The following is a 20,048-nucleotide window of genomic DNA, read 5'->3' as shown; positions in this document are numbered from 1 at the left end:
ATTGGCATATCCCAGACTCTTGAGTTTTATTTTGCTTTTTACAGAATAAGTTCTTTGTCCTGAAAGCAAAGAAATGTGATGACTATAGCTTTTGTTCCAAGATCTGGGCTGAGTTTTGGGCCATTAAGAGTCTTTCCAATTGTAAGATCTCATTCCCTCAGGCTTTCTATGTAATGGGTGATAAAGGAGTTGGAAAGCAAATTTATTGCCTCTTTTTCTTAAAGGTCTTCCTTTTCATCCTTGACAGTGGTAATGGGACCTTTACACTGATGCTATTGGGTTTCTCCTGAGTGTCTTATTCTTCAGCGTCATTAACAAGATAAGTTATCCCTTCTAAAATCTCCTCCTCCTGTTCACTTTCAAGGTCATGTTTTTGCATGGCTTCAGTACTAACGTGCAGAAAGTTCCCACCGAGCGTATGGAAACTCTACAGGCTGTTTTGGATTAGGATTGCATTTATTTGTCACAGATATTCAGGTATTTTTTCTATGGGTATCAGACATTACAGACAGTCAAAAATTTCCAGTGAGCCTAAAAGAACTCAAGACGCTTTTGTGTCATGTGATACTCCCCTTCTTCCTTTTTCCCAGACTTCTGCTTCTCTGTTTACAGTTTGGAAGCCCATTTGCATGACATTCATGTTTCTAGTGAGAATTATTTCTGATGATTTCATAGTTTCAATAATGACTTTGAGCAATGACTGAAATCTCTTTGCACAGGCTGCAGCAATTTCTATTTGTAGACAGTCTTTGCTCTGCCTAGTTAACAATGATACAGAAAATTTCTAATTCACTACCAACAGTGAATGAAAAAGATCACAGTCTTTTTAGACTTGAAAAAATATTTTTTTCACATCCTAAGTACTTTGCTATCTACCTATGGCTTTCAGGAGCATAGTGACTCTTCAAGGAGGGGACGTATTCAGGGAAATGCCAAAACTGCACCCATTTTCCCATGCATGCAGTCTAGCACTGAAGAGTGATCATTAGAGAGGAAAAGGGCGCACAGCTACACTTCAGAAAGATTTCAACCTTCCTGAGTCTAGAATGTAAGCATACAGTAAACAGATTTGGCACTTTATTTGTGGAAGAATAAACTCTGCTCTGATGAACAAAAATATAAAAGCCAAAAGTCTTCATGTCTCGTGAGGGAGGACACAAGCTGAATGCAGCTGGATCCAGGTATTTCCCCCGTGGGAGAGAATCTGCCCAACAGAGTGCACTGTGGGGATTCCTACTTTCTTCTGAGGCATCCACAGCTGGGGATGGCTGGAGACAAAGGCTACTACTTTGCAAAAACCTCTGAAGTGCCAATGCTAATTAATCCCAATGTATTCTGGGGACAGGACTCCTCTCTTCGTTGTACACATCCAGTCCCCTTGCACACAGGCCAGGGCCTACAGCCAGTCCTGCAATACAAATGTCCCTTCACAATCATAAAAGCATGGGATTGCAAAACAGTCCTTGAGAATAAGAGTGGCAGGAGGATTCACCTCTGTACTCGTATGGCAGCAGGCAGACCCAGACAAAGCTATTGCCTTGCCCTCTCCCTGCCCACTTCTCCTTGGCAGTGTTGAACAAGGAGCAGGGGCAGAGCACCCAGCAGGTCGAAGCAGGCACCATGCACCTGATGCTCTGGCTGTTTGCTTCCATCTGAGGTAAGCAGAGTAATTAGACTGTGCTCAGTCAGCACTCTGACACTCGCACATACATGATGTAACTAAAAAGAATACAGAAATGCCCTAGCACAATACAATTCCCTTTCCCTCAACCATGATTTAGCCAGATGAGAATGCTAAATCTCTGAGACACAGAAGTAAGCCTCTAATGCTTCATCATTTGCTCTTCTTACAGGATGCATTGTCCTATTCACATCATAAAATTTTAAAATCACGTTTTTAATTAACTGGAGCAGCACAAATACGACTTCTTGGTCACTGCATTTATGCAGAAGCCAACATATTTAATGCTTTTGCTTCTAAAATACTACGTTTCTGAAAGTACTGCATGTTACGGAACTTGTAATAGATAGATTTTCTTTTAATATATTATTACTGTGATAGTGGTTGCTTTGCTTTCAGAAGGACCAAAGCAGCATAATTCAAATGGATAGAAATACACAGACTGTGATTTTCAAAGTGGCCTAAGGGATTTAAGCATTTGTCTCTCCATATAGCCTGGATGCTTTCCCCTCCAATGTTCTTTTGGCACTTCTGTACTTTACTAAGAATATGCTATAGCAGTGATGTTTAAAAGGATTTTCAAATCAGAAAGCTAGCCTGCAATTTGGAATGCTGGGGGAACACATAAGCAAAGAGAAAATAGGAAAGTATTTCATGTTTTGAGATTGTCCTAAATCAGGCTCGATGGCAATGACAAAGCAAACACTGAAGCTTGGCTTTGGTTTATCATTAGCATGCAAAACAGAAGAAATGAACAGATAAGCTACCCTGTGAGCAGTGATAAAAGGGCATTGCTAAACCCTTGTAAATTTTGTTTAACGTGTTACCTTTGAAAATAGTTCGTTATGAACTTGAATCTACATTGTCTTCTCTCATTATATTTTTCCTCATTTGACTGAGCAGCCTCCATCCTCGAGCTCATCCCTCTTCTGTCACCCCCCACCCCCACGCTCATTCTGCTGGAGCATAAAATGAACAGAGCTTCATTTGTTCACCCGCGCCGGCACCAGCAGTAATGTCAGCACAGCTGAAGCAGCAGCCCTGCCTCCACAGCTCTGGGTGAGGGGACATCTTGCATTTCCGGGAATCATGCATCCTAATTAACTGCTGCTCCTCCAAGAGAACAGCTCGTGGTTTTGTGGAGGTCTCAAGTAAGCAGGGATTTTTTTTTTTAAAAAAGGAAGAGGCACTGAAAACAGTATTTTAGAACTGCTGCATATTCAGAGAGATTTAAAAGATGTGCTATGAGAAAAGAAAAGTGTTCAAATTAGGGCTTAAACTGCACTGGCACGTTCTCTTACATAATCACTGGTATAGCATAAGCTCAAGCCAGAGCATCTGCTTTCTTGAAGCTCCACCCATGGACTCCCATTCCTTTATACCTATATACACATGGATTACATATTGTATATATTTATTATATATAAAAAATAATAGTTGTCTGTGCCAGGTTCTGCTTTCTCTCTTGCTATCATGCAACTTACAAGAGCATAGGCTTCAGTTCTCTGCTGTGCTCCAGGCATGCATGCAGCAGAATGGCTTTCATGAACTCAGTAGTTCAGCTGAACCATGCAGTTCAGTTTGCCTGTCCCTGATCTTTCCAGATCCTCATTCTTCTGGTAACCTGGAGCCTTCTTCATTTCCAGCTTAAAAGTATTCACTGTTTACACCCAAATGTCACTACCCAGTTTGCTCTTGTTTGTGGGTGGGCAAACACCTTACCTTACCTACTTACAGAGAGCAACCTTATTCATGCTCTGTTCTTCTTTGCTAGGATACAGAAATCAAGCTCTTCCAGTTTCTCCTTCCCAGATAATAAGAAACAGAGAAACCAATAGTTGGAGGGTTTTTTTTGCCTAGTGTTTTGCACAAGCTTGAATTGACCTGCCTTAAGTATGCCTAGCCAGAACCGTGCAAAGTATCACAGGTGAAATCTCAGTTGAGGCATGTATTAATATTTTCTTATCTCTACTGGGAGGCAGGCCATCAGATAAATCCTCCAAGACCTCCAATTTTCTCTCCTTTATGTCATCCTCATGTATTTCATATTCTTCTCTTTTTTTCCCCAGAGAACAGTAGCCCTTTGTGTTAATATTTCAAGCAGCTTGCAGTGCCTAGGTAAACACCTATTCGTATTCATGAGGAGATGAACCTGCTTTGGTAAACACAGAAATCTGCAATCTGAACTCTTGAGAGCCCTACGCAAGCCAAAATCTATCTGCTTCTGAAGCTGTTATTTCACCATCTTTTTTATTTGGAGTACATTGTCCTAGTTGAATGTTCTGATTGTTGCCAGTACACTTGTCAGCCTGGTGCTTCGTTACTCTCCTCCCCTCTTCTGCTTTACTTTTTCTTCATTGTAAGCCTCTGTAGAAAGGCTATCATCAGTTTCTGTAAGGTGGGGAGATTTTCACAGAGTCTTAAGATCAATGTCAGGATTAAACCTGTTGTCAGAAGAGGTTTAATTTAGAACAGGTAATGGGTCTGACTCACACCATGCTATTCATGTAATTCATCCCTCATTTGGAACAAGCTTACTCGTTTACTTATGACCTGAAAATGTCTGAAGCCAAATTATATATAGCATTTTAAAAATATTTATAGTGTTAAGAGTGGTTATAAACATCTCCAAAGTCCCTCAAGATGAAATTGTGATGCACACATTCACAATGATACATTTCTGCCTGAAACCTGTACTGACCACCTACTTCATGACATCTACAGTGCTGCACACAGTGCTTTCATACACATGTACAAATGATTGACTTTGACATGCTTCTCCCAGGTTTTCAGAAAGGATTGCTTCTAAAAGAATACGCCAAAGAGCAGAACTACTCTGTGATCCAGAAGAGGCTTTGGTGAGATTAGATTCCTTCAGTACTTCAACATCTTTATCTCTGACCTTGCAGGTAAGAAAACATCAGTGGTCAGCTTCAGCAATGAGACCTATATGGCAGGATGAGCTGGCATGTGAGGAATGCACGCAATGTTATTCTCGTCTGTGATCCAGAAATTGGCTTTAAGACTTAGCGAGAGAATAATCACCCTGACCTTCGTTTGCAACATCTTAAAAAAACAGTCAGGATAGTAGGCATTTACCACGTGCCATCAGACACCAGCATGCAAGGAGAAAAATTTCACTGCTTCCCCTACACAGCATTGTGCTGAGCAGGGATTCAAACCAAGCAACCAAGAGAGACCAAGAGGGAGCCACAGGTCACTGGCAGTGGCAGAGCAGTCATACCACATCTTGCCAGCACTGCAACATGCCGACTAGGAGAGAGGAAACCTATCTGAACCAGACTGACCCAGAGCTGGCTCTGGCACGGTGTGATGTGGAAAGAGGAATAAAGGTAGCTGGACAGCAAGTTTCCTGGTACTGCAACTGCATGTTTTGGGGAACAAGAAGAGGCAAGCATGGATCATTTGCTAGATAAAGTCTTGTAGCTTTGCAAAGCACACATTCCTAACTTGAAGCCTGGCTGTCTCGTATGAGATAAATACCAGGGCATAGCTTAGCTTAGCCCTAAAATCAAAGCACGCAAACATAAAAAAGATGGCAAGCTAAGCATTTCTCTTGCAGAGCTGGGCCTCTCATTTACAAGGGGGTGAGCAATGGGAACCTTGCTGTTGTCACCACGGTGGACAGTGTGCCTGCAAGCACAGACTCTGCAGGAAACCCCTGGAAAAGGCAGAGAAAAGGAAAATTACATTTAGGAGAGGAGAGCAGGTCAGCAGATACCTGACAATTACAGACTGCCCTGCAGAACAGGGCAGCGAGTTGGTGATGCTACAGGGGAGGCGCGGCGGCAGAGCAGCGGCTGCGCTGAAGTTCTCAGGAGCTGTCCAGTGCCGTCACCGCCCGGCCCCGCGCCGGCGTGCTCAGCCTGCAGCCGAAGCCAAGCTATGCAACACAAACCACCACTTTTAAATAAACATCTATAAGCAAATAAAAAGCCAAAAATGGGCGGTAAAGGATGAGACTGAGGATGCTTGATCCTTTTGGGTTCAACTTGGCAGGCTGCAGATGCCAGACTGTTAGTGCTACATCTGTGCCCTACCATGCAAGGATTCAGTAGAAGGGAAAAAAGGACTGAACAATGTGCAGGGCTCCCTGTTTTTATATTCTATTTCTCTTTCTCAGTGGGATGCTTGCTTTCTTTCACAAAGGAATTGCAAAACAAAGGGACAGACACAGAAGACTTAGGCATTATAGAATCTTGTCTAGTCAAAACAGCAAGAAGTGCAGAGGTATTTGATGCTGTATGTCATGAAACAGAGGCACTACTCCTCATGAAGAGCAAATGAGAGATGCTCAGGCTAGGAGCTGACTTTGAAACCAACTCCCACAAGTTGCAATAATAACCTCTTGCAACATGGCTACTAATCCTTTGTTTGTAATCATTCCAAGCTATTTAGGCATCACTCCCCCCTATGCTGTGTCAACAGCAAAGTGAAACAGTGTTTAGGGTCCGCAATACTATAAGCCTGTTAAGAGTTAAAAAAAGTCACACCCTTTATTCTTCTGGCTGTAGAAATACATGGGCAATTTGCTTATTTCTTGCCTCAGTGCTCCATACCCAGAGTTCTCAAGAGATAAGGCAAACTCTTCTCGATATCACCGTATTCATGTGTATTGGTTTCTTTTGAGGTGCAGCTACTATTAATATCAGCACTTGAAAAAAGGTCAAGGATATTAGTGCGTCATGATTTTTCCTCCATGTATTTCTACAGTTCAGTGCAGATTATCCTTTATCGCCAGTTGGACTTGTATTGCTTAACATTCTTCTTGGTACTGGTCATAGAGAACCTGATGGCCTTCTTGTTAAGCTAAATTTATACTGGCAAGACTCCTTTGTCTACTTTTAACTTCTAGCAGGATGAGGGAGGAAAAAATGTCTAGTTTGTTATTTAGCAAGATACAAGCTATGAAAGTATGGCCCTGCAGCCACTTGGTATGTAAGCATCTCAGTGTTTTTTTGGGGGGGTGAAAAGCTTTCTCAACTTAAGACAGGTATTTGCTGGACACTGGGACTTCTGGGATGCTGTGATACCTCTGAACCAAAAGTTGCCAGGCTTTTTCCTTTCCTGCAGCTTCCCCCTTAATCTAAACTGTTCTTTCTTACCACTCCCTCATCCTGTTTCCCCTTTTAAATCAGTGGGTATACACCAAATACAACAGGCTCTACATCTGCACGCTACTGCAAGCCTGACTGAATCCTCGGAGCTCAAGTCACAAATATGCAGCTTAACATGAGGTTTCCTGACTAAGTCCTCAGGCAATGATTGTGCCTTTGCTAGCTATTTTCTCTTTAGTGAAACAACTGCCCACAATGTGGTAGGATCTTGCAGGTGACAAAAAAGGCAAGCCATGATCTGGAAAAGCTAGCCCACAACTCTACAGGCCTTTTCCGAACAGTGATTCAAAGCTCACCAATAGGTCAACCCTAAAATAAGAAAGTGTCAAGCAGGCTACCTGCAGTGTTTTCTCATAAATTTATTAAGGACAGAAACATTGGCCTCTGCACGGTATCAGCAGAAAACAAAACAAAACAAAACAAAAAAAACATTACTTATACCAAATCCAGAAGGCATTGCTGAAGAAAGCTCCTCCAAAGATGATTACAAAGCTGGAGCATGTCCTAACCAGTAGACCGTTGACTGCATCTCAGAAAGCTCATATAAGAACAAGACGGTGAATGCTGAAAGGTCGTCATGCTTTCATGCTTTGAAATAAAAAGCTCTGAAGCAAAATGACTGCTCACAAGTATATAAAGAACACTGGTGCAGTGATCAGGAGTGCTCTCAAGGTCACATTTTGAAAAGGTGAGATCCATGTAGAAAACCATTTATTCAAAAATAAAGCTGCATTTGCACATGCAACCACCACAATAGCAATGTAACCAGAGGTGTCTCAAACTGTAAGGGGCGTGCCACGCACACGTGAAATTACCTAAATAGCTCCATGCACAGCTCTCGCCCTTTCTGTAACCACCTTGCCTTGCATATAAGCCAGTAAGTAATCAGGACAGTACTTAGCACTACTTAGTGAGTAATTTTTCTATAAATGCGTTTTCATGCTTACAAATAAGACACTATATACATTTATATATGTATGTATCTTTTGTGTTAGAGAAGCAATTGAGAAATTTATTATCCTGTGGCAAACAGAAAGCTTGCTGTGTATGACTATCTTCACTGTCTTAAGGATCTGAAAAATGTTTTGTGGCTTGGACTTCCTTTCTCATCTAAAGCAAATGCTTAAGACTGTGAAATTGTCATGACTCAACATAAACACAGGGGAAATTGATAGTGCTGTCTTATTGAATTTGGGGCGCGGTGTTACCAGTTGTCTTCTGCTACTGAAGTGCAGAGAAAAATGGCCAGAGATGTCTCTGTGACTGTTACAGGACTGGGGTTATCTTAATGGACTTCAAAAAAGTATAAGCAAGAGGTGGCAAAAATTAAAATTTGATGGGGAGGATGATCCAAACACTCAGATCGGAAGATTTATTCCCCACCACCTGTGAGGCAGCCCACAGACTGTGCCCTAGTGCTAGTAAATGGGGAAAACCAACTATCCTCTCAAGCACATCTCACGGCATGTTTGGCTCCGCCAGCTATCATTGGTAGCAGGTTTTAACTCCCCTCCTTAAGGAGTCTCTTGGGCTATGGTCAGTGGATTGCAAATAATCCTAGTGTTCTAAGCCACTTTCAAAATGACAGAGTGGGTGAGGAAGTGGGCCGGATTGATGGAGTAAGCTACAAAAGCTAATAACAAGGCGAGGGCCAAACGTGCTGACTGACTGAGGCAATTGTGCTGTGAGCCCTCAGGGGAGCCAAGAGTTTGAAGGGGAGGAAAACCAGGAGAGAAGTGCTTGCCCACACATCCTTTCCAGAGGTTGAGACTGGAATCAGGGCTCTGAGCCTTGCCATTCTTCTATTACCAGCAAATTAACTGGGAAATCTACAGGCACAGGGCTTCTTTATGATGCCCCTGCCTGCCCGAGTCACACAGAGGTTTATAGCTACCTGTAAAGACCTGTACTGCAGGTTTCAATCTGGCCACAAAGCCATGCTGACACCCATGTAACTAAACTGCTTCAATATTTAAGAGACAACCAGGCAAGGCAAATGACCCACAGGACTGAACTGAAAGATTATTGTCTTTCAGGGCGCGAGGCTGGAAAGCAATGCATGTGTTTTATGTCATCACAGGATCTGAAAATTGCTTTGTGTTTGCTGAGCATCTTCTCATGGCAGCTATGCCTTTAAGGTCTTTGAAACACTCAGCAAGCCTCCACTGCAAAAGGAGAGGTAAGATCTCTCTTACTTCCACACTGAGGGAATTCCAACACTCCGCATCTTTTGCACTGGAGAGCTTCTTGGATTTTGCTAAGCTCAAAGAGTTTGCATTTTTTCTCCCCAGTTCTGTCAGCAAGACCCCAGAGTTGCATATTGCTTACCCAGGTAGCAAAGGACATGCTGTTCCCATTACATGCTTCTAAAATGAACATGACAGGGATCTCACAGTAAATATTTTAATTAAGTACGTAACTCTGATTTCTCTCCCTAGCAAGGCATCTCTGTACATTGAACTTGGAGTTGTATGAAAAACAAAACGTTATCACATAAGAAAACTGTATTATAATCACAAAATCCAAAGTGGCTGAAATTAATACCAGAAATTCTGAACCTCTGAGTTGCAGCTTTTCCGTACTCTACTTTGGTACGTGTAAGATACTAGGAAGAGGCCATGTTAGCAGTCCATAACTGCACTGCCCTTCTAGATTGTACTGAGTGTCTTTGAGGAGTACACAGTTGCCAAGTTGCCTGTCTCCCTCACCAGAAGATGTGGTCTTTAGGCTTGACCTATCACATGCAGTATGTTACTTTGATCATAATACTCTTTGCTTTCAGTGATTCAGTGAATTTGGAACTATGTAAAATGTCACCACCATCTAAAGCCCAGGACTCTTCATGCCAACATATTTTTGAACTAAGTGATGTATGAGATGGAATGTCTCCTGCTTTTTACTTGGAAAAATTATCTCAAAGTCTTTTCAGTCCAAATTGTGTTTAATTGCCTCAATCCCTCTCATTGCTCCAGGCCACATTCTTCTCCACAACACTGACCTAGCTAATGCTGTTTCCTCTCCTCCACAATCACACTGCAGTTCATGTTAACTGCAGACAGCTATCAAACTTCTTTTTTTGTCCAAGCTACACATGCTTCGTATCTATAATATTTCCTCTTATGTAACTGACATTTTATTCCAGGTTTGCAGAACTGAAAATGTGAAGTGTCTTCCTGCCCTGTAATGTTGCTAACTATTCATTTTCTCTTCAAATGTGCTAAACACTTTTTTATTGGTGACAGCGGGAATGGTAACAAGGGACTTGTGCAACAGTCTGTCTTTCATCTGTAGAGCTACAGGTTCCAGATCAAAGGATCCCAACTTCTTAGTGCACACTGGTATGCCACACCAATGAAAATCTTCATAACAAGCAGGGAGCTGCCTGAGGCCTACTCAACTCACCTCACCTTACTTGGCCATGGCTACAGAAACAGCAGCTGCTGCTCACTGACAGAGAGGTTATAAAAATAAGACACTGGTCACTGATCCACGGCAGAATGAAAGAGGAGCAAACACGGTCTGGGTAGGAAGCAAACAGGGAAAAAGAGCCTAATAAAATATAAACATAAATCCTATATTTTCAGGGAAGTAAATGTCAAATACTGCCACTAAAAACAAGCAAACAAAAAAAAACCACAACAAAAATAAAAGAATGCAGGACAAGAACAGTGGATGCAGCGAGGTCCTGCCCCTGGTACCTACACATGCTACCCATCTGAACCTATTCAGGAAAAACTCAGTCCCAGTTGAGATACATCAACTCCTCCCTAGGCCTATGCAGGTCAAAGCAGTGCAGCTATACAAACTTAAGGCCAGCACAAGAAAGTTCAAACATTATCTGCATCTCACTTTATTCACTGATTTAAGTACAAAACACAGATGAGAAGACAGACCACTTCCCTGCCAAAAGCCTTTCAAATGTATCTGTCAGCAAACATACAAACCTGCTCTGGCGTAGTGAGCTTTCAATAGATAGCCAACAGTAACCTGGACTGCATCAACAGTGGTAAGGCCAGCGGGTCAAGGGAGGCGAGTGTCCCCCTCTGCTCTGCTCTCATGAGGCCCCACTTGGAGTGCTGCAACCAGGTCTGGGGCCCCTGGCACAAGAAGGACATGGACCTGTTGGAGTGAGTCCAGAGGAGGGCCACAAAGATCAACAGAGGGCTGGAGCACCACTTCTCTGAAGACAGGCTGAGGGAGTTAGGGTTGTTCAGCCTGGAGTAGAGAAGGCTCTGGGGAGACCTCATTGTGGCCTTTCAGTACTTAAGGGGGGCTTATAAAAAAAGATGTAGAGTAACTTTTTACACAAGCAGGTAGTGATAGGAGAAGGGGGAATAGTTTTAAACTAAGAGAAGGGAGATTTAGATTAGATGTCAGGAGGAAATTCTTTACTCAGAGGGTGGTGAGGCACTGGAACAGGTTGTCCAGAGAAACTGTGGATGCCCCATCCCTCGAAGTGTTCAACAGTGGTAACAGTGATCACTCTTTCTCCAGCAGTAACACTCCTGCCAAATACGAAACAGTGAATTATTTGCATCATCTTGGGGAAAATAATTAACTATGGTTTCATACCATTGTAACACTACACTTTATTTTTAGCTAACTGCTGTTTACTCTCCAATACTTCTCTTTTGTCCTTTCCTAGCATGTTCTTGAAATGGGTACAGAAATCAATAGCATTCACAAATAGCAATGCTGTGCTTCACCATACTTTGGAACTTGAATATTCTTAGTTAACATTTCATGCAGGTGTTTCTATTTAGTAGTATATCAGAAAAGAACTAGTCAATAAAAACTGCATATGCAGACAAACTTTAAAGTACGGTAACAAAATTCTGTGGAAAACCTTCCACAGGAGTGATACCGTAGAGCAGAGAGAAGATGGAGAACTGCAGAGCTTTGCTGTTTCAGACACTGAAGTTCATGGGTCATTCAGGTCTCCTGTTCTTATGGCCATTCTTTTTTTAATTCTCAGGCTAAAGCTTATCTGAAAAGGCAGTAGCAGAGTCTAAAACCATAGCTACAGGAACATCATATTGGTGAAAATCAAGCAAGCAGAAGGAAGCGTAATCTGATGTTCTAGCTGCATACTAACACCCCTGCTTCCCCCTCCCCAGAATCCACAGATTTCCAAGTACAGAAAGGATGAGATACCAATACCTACTTAAATGAGCTCATTAAAATCTGAGGTCATTACAAATTTGCTGTATTTTTTTTTCACAAACACATGTTCTGACATGCCATTTAAACTGGAATTGAGCTTTGCAGTAATACATGTTATTTAAGAACATCACAGATTTCTGAAAGTAGCTACAAAGCAAAATCTGTTTGGAATTGCTCAGTTTTGTGCACCAAGGTTTCTGCATGAGTTGGCAGTTATATTTACATTTTCTATTTATACAGCAGCTTACATCCATGTTTTATAAACATGAAGGAATAAACTTTGTAACTGCCTTGTGAAACACATCACAATTTTAGAAGTGACAAAACTGACACAAAGAAAGGGATAAATGCCTTGTCTAGGATCCAGATAGCAAGTCAATTAATAGCAGGCATTTATAGTTTTAGAGCTGAAGCCTTGCATCTGTGCCTTCTTTGCATATAAAAACAACCACTTATCTTCAGTCATAAGATTGGTTGTGTCATACAAGCTTTTATATAGCACCAACTTATCCATGCAGCAACAAAAAGAGCAAAGATGAAAAAGAAATCAGTTCAGGACAAACAAAATGCAATCAGAAATCGGCTTTCTTGTTTTTGTAAAAATGCAACCAAAATTAATGAACAAAAATCCCCAAACAAATCAAACGGTCAGTTTAACTCAGACACAGAAGTTTTACTTTTGGGATTTCTTTCTATGATGCAGAATACAGTGGCTCAAACCCCTTTCAACATTTCAGTTTTGTAACTTATGTTTCAAAATTAGGCTCAGGGCATTTTCATCTTTCCTTATTGATGCTGTGCCCTATCTCCCAAACAAGCAGCTGAAGTGCTTGGCCACAACGTGACCCCTTTCCAGTGAGGGACCAGAACGTCTCCAGAGAGAGCCCTCTGCCCTAGGGACTGGGACTCGGGACCACTACGCAAAGTGGTAAATACCCCTGGTCTCCCACCACATCAGCTGATTTTCTGGTAGGGAGGGTTGTTTTCAGCCCACAGACTAAAAGTTTTATTTCAAAACAACCTACTGGGCAAATGCCATCTGCATTCATACTTCTGAGATGCACTAAACTTCCACAGAAACATAACTGCCTGGCAGGTGCTGAGTGAGATTGTTTCTCCCTCCCTCCTTCAATTCCTTCCTGGAAATAGGTTAGCTCTCCAGCTACGCAGCTAGCCAACTACTTCAAACATGCTCAGGCATCACCAAGAACAAAACCTGCCAGTTCTTAACAGTGAAGTGTTAAGAAAGCCCACAGAAACCATTATAACCGTGCTTACACAGCCATGTGGAAAGCAACAGGGGTTGGAAGCAGGGAACTGATGGATTTTGTGAAGGAATAAGAGGGTAGGATTAAAAAAAAAAAAAGTTACTGACAAATGAGGTGTATCACAGATCTTTGCTCTGGGTTATATATTCTGCAATACAGTAGTGTGGAGCACTGCATGGGACTGGTTCCTCATTCTGAGGTTCATTCTCACAATTTCTAGTACTGTCCAAAACCTTCAACAGCCCCACTGCTCTTCACTACGTGTTTATTTGTATCTTATGTGCTACAAAATGCAAGTATGCATTGGTTTAGCTGCTGGGAGTATGTGCCCTTGTTACCTTTAAGCACATTAACGCATTGCTGAGATTGGGCTTTTATCTGCTAATGGTTTATTAGATCTTTGACTTCTTCCCAGATCTCACCGTGCACTGCTTGCTGTGAAACTCCAGCAAGTACTCTGTATGACCAGTATGTCTGGTATCTAACACCCATCACAACTCACGTAGACATAAAGCATAATTAATTACTCAAGAATTGTCCATGTGTTCTGCAGACCACTTAGCACTGGCTTGAAGCCCCCCCCCCCAGCGTTCAGCAGACGACTGTTAAGGAGCTAGGGCTATAGGGCTCAGTCTGGCATGTACAGTGAACTAAAGGTGCTTTGTTTAGAAAGAGAAAGAATCCGGAGTCAGCTGAGGTTGAAATACTGAAAATTACTACTTTGTGCATGTGTAGTTCAGGTTTTGATTCTATATGGTACCTTCAGATAAGGCCTTACTTGCATTTTCTCACTTTGAACAGAAAAGATGGATGTATCTCATTAATCATTCTTAGGAGCTTCCCTGACTATTTGACTTGTGAATTCTGTAGGAGAAATGAATTCCTTCAAAGTATTATCACTGAAACTTAAAATTAAAAAAAAACACACAAAAAACAAACATCTGTTGATGGTATAGTCTGGAGATGTGTGCTTCTTCAACACAATTTGATCTAAATTAATTCTTAAGAAGATTAAGTATCATCTAGTTCACATTCATTTATAACAAATCAGGCATTTCCATCAGTGTACCATACTAACACCGTGGTTGTGGTAATAACATACAGTCACTGTCCACGTCAATTATTAAGACCTTGTTGGGTTCCTTGTTTATATGGTACTAAAGTCCTACACGATTTAAATGAGTCACTGACCTCTTACAGCAGCAGTAACAGGCATACTTTGCACTTGCACGGCTCCTTTCATCTCGGAGCACTTCTGAAACACGAATTCTCATTATGTCCCCGTGACACGCAGGTAGGCAGGTGTTCGTGCACACTTCAAAGCCAGGTGAACTGTGTGCAGCTCCACGAGGTTACGTAACTTGGCCCAAATCCCCAGGGAACAGCTGGGAATACGAGCTCTCCAGTTGCTTGTTCTGAATGTCCAGACAGTAACACTTACCCCAAAAATGAGCTTCATAAAGCATTAATCAAAACGTTTAACCCCCTACCAGATTTGGAAATGGCATGGACAGAAGATAAGCTCAGTAATTCTTTTTGATACATTATTCATGACTTGTTTTGCGTTTCTGGCAACATTTTTTTTTTTTTCTTAAGGAAAACAAACAAGCAAAAAAAGAAATCCATTCAAATACAATAAAAAGGTTTGTTTTTCAAGCACTTACTGCAAAAAAAAAAAATCTAAAATGTTTAGCACCTCCTTTATGGCTTGGCTGTTTGAACCCAGCTACTGAACTGTGGGTAACATACAGCAGCTTCTCTGCAGGACAAGAACACGCTGTCATCTCAGCAGAAAGCAGCAGTCAGACTCTGCTTGGTTAGGTTTAGTTTCCAAGCAGCTGCATGCCACTGAACATTATGTCTGCATACCTAAGAGTTTTGTTTGTAAATAAAATTGCCCAAACAACTACTAGTGACATCGGCTGAAATTAATGATTCAGGGTCTGGCTATATTACTCTGTGATTGTAGCTAGAAAGGAAGAAATGTTCTGTTTCAGTGGATAACTAAGGAACAACTGCAGATAGGCCTGCACTGAGGGTTCAGACTATTTTCAAAATATTGCTATTTGTCTGTCCTTTGCCATTCTGTGAGCAGCAGTTATCAGCCACACTTGCAAATTGCATTTCATCCTGCTTAAGGCTGACTGTGCACTTGTGAGAAAGTTCTTCAACTGATTTGCACCTTGTTTTCTCCCCTTTATAATAACACTAATGCAAATGTATACATAAATTACAAATTAGGCCATCATAATCTACCTGAGCAGCTTTGAAACTGTTTTAAAAAGAAAATCAATGGAAGTGATAACAAATTTTTGAGTTCATAGGGTAAGAGCAGTGTTATTTGCTGGGTAAGTTGTTCGAGGTTGTACTCCGCTCCACCGCATGGGAGCAGTTAATCTATTTACTTCCAAGCAAGTACATCTAACAAAATTTTCCATGGGAGTCAGGATTTTTAATGAAAACTCTGATCTACAGCAACCAATTATAGTGAATCTGGGAATAAGATGTTGAGAGCTGAATGCTCTCACTAGCAGAATGAAGGGGAAAATCTCTCTTCTGGTGGTGTTAAGCTCTTTGGATGAAAAACTCTGTTGTGTGTATTTATCTGTGTGTGTGTATACATGGAGATAAAGAAATATGTATCTGCATGTGCATGCATACATGCACACATTTGTGCAGAAAAGGAAAACTGAACCAAAATATTTGGGATAATTTTCCTGAAGGCCTTACTCTCAACAGAAAACTTCCGAAAAGCTTTGTTGTACTGTACATAAATTGTAAGGGAAAGGGGTTGCAGAAGGAAATCATGGAAATGGATTAGAAATGGTTTACTTCACTAGTCTTTTAGCGATTTACCTGGTCATACATCAGGAGTACTTTTTCTGGTAGGAAAAAAAAACAAACAGGTATTTGTCCAAGAAGGTTTTACGAGGTGAACAGATGAGGTTAGATGACTAGACTGGAAAAACTCTGTCATACAGCCTTGGCCTAAAGCGTTATTGGATTAGGGTCCGAGGGTCACCAGGAGATGTTTCACTGGCTATAGTGGTGCTGGAACAGACTGCAAGAGATGAGCTTATCGGTTTTCATGAGCACTGCTCCAGCATTTTTGACTTTCCACAAACAAAACAAAATTGTCATGGGAGACGTATCCTATAGGGCAAGGATGACAATCACAAACTATGTTCTGCAAATATTCTATATCCTTACTGTAAATTTCCCTCAGAGTAGCAAGAAATCTAGAGACAGCAGCATACCAAGGATCTGGCAGCTTCCTACTGATGCTGGCTGTTGAACAAAACTGTTCAACACCTAGAAAAGTCTCCCAGGTAAAAAAACTGAGATTCTCTGTTTCTCACTTTTCAATCCCAGGCTAGTATTAGTAGGTTTTGTTAAGAAGGCTCTGCTTTGAACACTGCTTCCAAATACTCTTCCCCCTTGAGAGAGCAATGTATGAATACAACTTATTAAAAGAGTTTATGACTTGGGGTATTTTTAAACACCTCTTTCTCCCTTTTCAAGTAAGGCGTGTTCTCTGCCCAGTTTTCTACAGTTACCTCGTACTTCTGACCTACAGTTCCCGTCTCTTTCACAGTATTGTCCAGACGGGGTAACTTCACTTCATGTTAATTTGGCTGCCATTATCATTCCTAGAAATCTTTTTTATCTGAAGCATACATTCACAGAAGGATGTACTGTAGCCTTTTCAGAGCTATCTGTTGGCACACGCATTCTTTTATGTTGCTTCCATTCAGGCCTGTTATTAAAATTATTACAGTTTTGGAGAGCAGAAATGTGACTGGCTCACTAAGTCAATATATTTTCAGCGATGCAAGTCTAATAGTAATGTCCTACAGGTATAAAAAATAACTCCCTGTATTACATACAGGAAAATAAAATTACTGTGCTTGTTGTCTGTAAGGGGATCTCTTCAGATGTGGAGTAACTTGTCCCTGCCTCAGTTTCCAGATTTCCTTGGAGGTAAGTCTCCCACCAGGCTGGTATGAAAATCATCTTTCCAGTTTCCATTCCCGACTAAAGGTTTCCTGAAGGAGTCTCCCTGCTCACTGCTTTTTTCCCTTTCTAATTAAGCACCTACCCACCTAGCCATCTGGGACAGCAGACACCCCAACTCTCCTGGAGGGGCCAATCCCAACCTATTACATGCCTATCAAACAAAAACTATTTTCTGAGGCATTTTCTCCACAATGCTGTAAAAGTTAGATAAGATAGGTAAGTAACATCCACATGTTAACATCCCTGCCATGTAACTCGTTCCAGGTCAGACAGAAGGGCCCTCATTTATAAAATTGCAATCTCTTACTTGCTAATTTTTCAAATTCTAGTCCTGAGCATTCTGAAGTTGATGGGACGTTTTTAAGAGCTTGACATGGATTTTGAACCAAGCTGACCTTGTATGAAGTAAACTGTATACATGCACCTGTCATACCACATTTGCTGAATAAACTGCTTTCAATTTAACTTATTTTATTGATATGACATAGTTACCAGCATTTAAGCCCCATTTTCCTTGTTGTTTCTACCTTTTGTTTCCCTTGTTTTCCCCCAGCTGTGATTTATAGAAGATTGGCTTAATAGGAAAGTACATAGTTGTTAGACAAGCATGGAATTTCATTTTTTTTAATATCATGGCTTACTTAAATTTAAAGGGAGCAAAATGATATTAGGACAGCCATGATAAACACATGATTGATGTTTACTGCTTTTCCTACTGCAATATCTGTCCTTCAATTTTCCTCTTTACAAATTGGTGAAAGTACACTCATTTTCTGGTATCTTTGCTTACAAAGCATGGGAGCATATGCCTATTCTGGATAGAAAGAAAGAGCTTCTAAGCAAAACTGAGTGATTTAGGACAAGGCAAAAAGCTGTACGAGATGCAATACTTACTGTGGCTGCCCATCTTAACGCTTGTGAAGAAGCGTCAGTGCATTGTGTCCTATTATAAAGGAAGCCCCTATATTCCAGCCAGACCAGAGGACCGGGGCCTTACCTGTCATAAACACCCAAGGGAGCGACCAACGAGCTCTCTGCATCGCGGTGCTACGACAAGCAAGCATCCTTAAGGAAAACCTCGAGCAAAGGGGGCAAGGGCACGTCAATCCCAAACATAATTCGTGCTTCCCCCCCGGTACGCCGCTCTCCCTCACGGCGGGGCCCCTATGCGCCAGGGGGGCGGAGGGGAGAGGCTTCACCTGCGGTACCGGGGGGATGCGGAGCTGCCCCCCCGGCTGCCATCTCCCCCCGTCTCCTGCTTTTCGGGAGGGGGGGACCCCGCCGCTGCGGCACCGCCGGGCGGGATCGCCGCCCTGGGGCTGCGGTGGGAAAGGAGAGGGGAAAAAAATTAAAAGATAAAGAATAAATAAATAAAGCAAGACCCGGCCGAACACATTATGTAATTTATTATATAATCTTGGGGAGAAAAAAATATGTATTATATATACATATAGATAAAAGTCCCCCTCCCTGTAGCCAGCTTCAGCCCCCGGGCTGAACGCAGGGGGGAGCCGGAGGAGGGCGGCGGGGCCGGGCCCGGCCCGGCCCGGCCCGGCTCGGCTCGGCTGCCTTACCTGCTCCCCGAAGTCGATGGCGATGTTGGTGATGCCCAGCGGGACCAGGAAGCGGATGAGGGGCCAGTAGTTAGTGAGCGCTGGAAATTTCACCATAGTCCCAGCTGCGCGGGGGCCCTAAGCGCATCTGCCGCGGCGGGAGACGGGCGAGGGGGGGACAGCGGCGAAGAAGGATGAAAGGACGAAAGAGGAGGAGGAGGAGGAGGGTGGCCGCGTGTCGGTGCGGGTGGGCGAGGGGGGAGAGAAACGCCGAGCTCCCCGGCACGGTCCCTCCCTGCCCGGCGCGGCCCTGCCGGGTGCTGTCTGTGCAGCGGGCGCGCTGTGCTGCCGCCTCAGCAGCACGCCCGGGAGATCAAGTCCATCCCCGCTGCCCTCCTCCCACACGACAGCGAGCCGCCGCCGCCGGAAAAAAAAAGAGGAGGGACACCGCCGGCCGCTCCTGCGGGCAGCGCTGCCATCCTCGGGGCGAGGGGGCAAGGGGAAGGGCGCGGAGCGGGCCCCCCCCCCTCCGCCTGACGCTCGCCGGCGGCAGGGCGACGGCCGCAGCGTCGCGCAGGGAAACGCCGCCCTCCTCTTCCTCCTCCTCCTCCTCCTCCCCGCCGCCCCGGGGAGCCGCGGTGCGGGGCCGGGGGGCCCCGTCCGGGGCGGTGGTGGCGGCGCCGCTGTCCCGAAGCACGTGGCTGTGAGACAGGGGCTGCTGCCTGCCGGAGGCTCGCGGGGGAAAGAGCGGCACCGAGCGGCTCCTCCTGACGCCGGAGAGCCCGGCTGGCTGCCCCGGCCCGGCCCGGCACCAGTACCTGTCAGCCGGTGGGGCACGGAGGGGGTTCCCCCCCATAAAACCGTCGTCTTCCCCGCGGGCCTGCGCCCGCCCTACGCCGGCCCGGTGCCATTTTGAGGCGGGGGGGCACAGCCAGGCATTCGTGCTGTGTGTCTGACCCCGACCCGGGTAGAAACAGAGCTGGGGGCAGAGGGGGCTCCTCCAGGTCCTTCAGGCCTCGTGCAGGGGCACTTGGAGAGCTACAGGAAAGCTGGGGGTCTGTAGCCAGCCATCCACCAAGATGTCTGACTAGTGGCTTTTGTCTGATAAAACACCCGAAATAAATAAATGGAGAACGTTTGCCAACGTGATCTGTTTGTTTTCCAAAGTCTCTGCCTAATATCTGGGCAAGGGGAAAACATTTGTGGCCCAACCCTGCGTGCACGAGGG

At 43.6% G+C, this 20,048-nt stretch overlaps 1 protein-coding gene and 1 long non-coding RNA gene across 2 annotated transcripts in view; one reads left to right on the top strand and one right to left on the bottom strand.

Moving 5' to 3' along the window:
* Positions 1-19,303, top strand: part of LOC310895198 — a 58,917-nt gene extending 39,614 nt beyond the window's left edge. Inside the window, exon 2 of the long non-coding RNA XR_014580530.1 lies at positions 1-19,303. This exon is cut by the window's left edge and continues 17,301 nt beyond it. This is a non-coding gene — a long non-coding RNA (uncharacterized lncRNA).
* The window catches only part of ANKH (ANKH inorganic pyrophosphate transport regulator), a 109,556-nt gene extending 89,508 nt beyond the window's left edge, over positions 1-20,048 (bottom strand). The window contains exon 1 of the mRNA XM_083826134.1: positions 18,842-20,048. Within this exon, the coding sequence (XP_083682260.1) occupies positions 18,842-18,937 (96 nt within the window). The 5' untranslated portion in view covers positions 18,938-20,048. The remainder of the gene's footprint in view (positions 1-18,841) is intronic.

Source organism: Anser anser, assembly GCF_964211835.1.
Source record: "Anser anser genome assembly, chromosome: 2".
Taxonomy (NCBI): domain Eukaryota; kingdom Metazoa; phylum Chordata; class Aves; order Anseriformes; family Anatidae; genus Anser; species Anser anser.
This window is presented reverse-complemented; position numbering and strand designations above follow the sequence as displayed.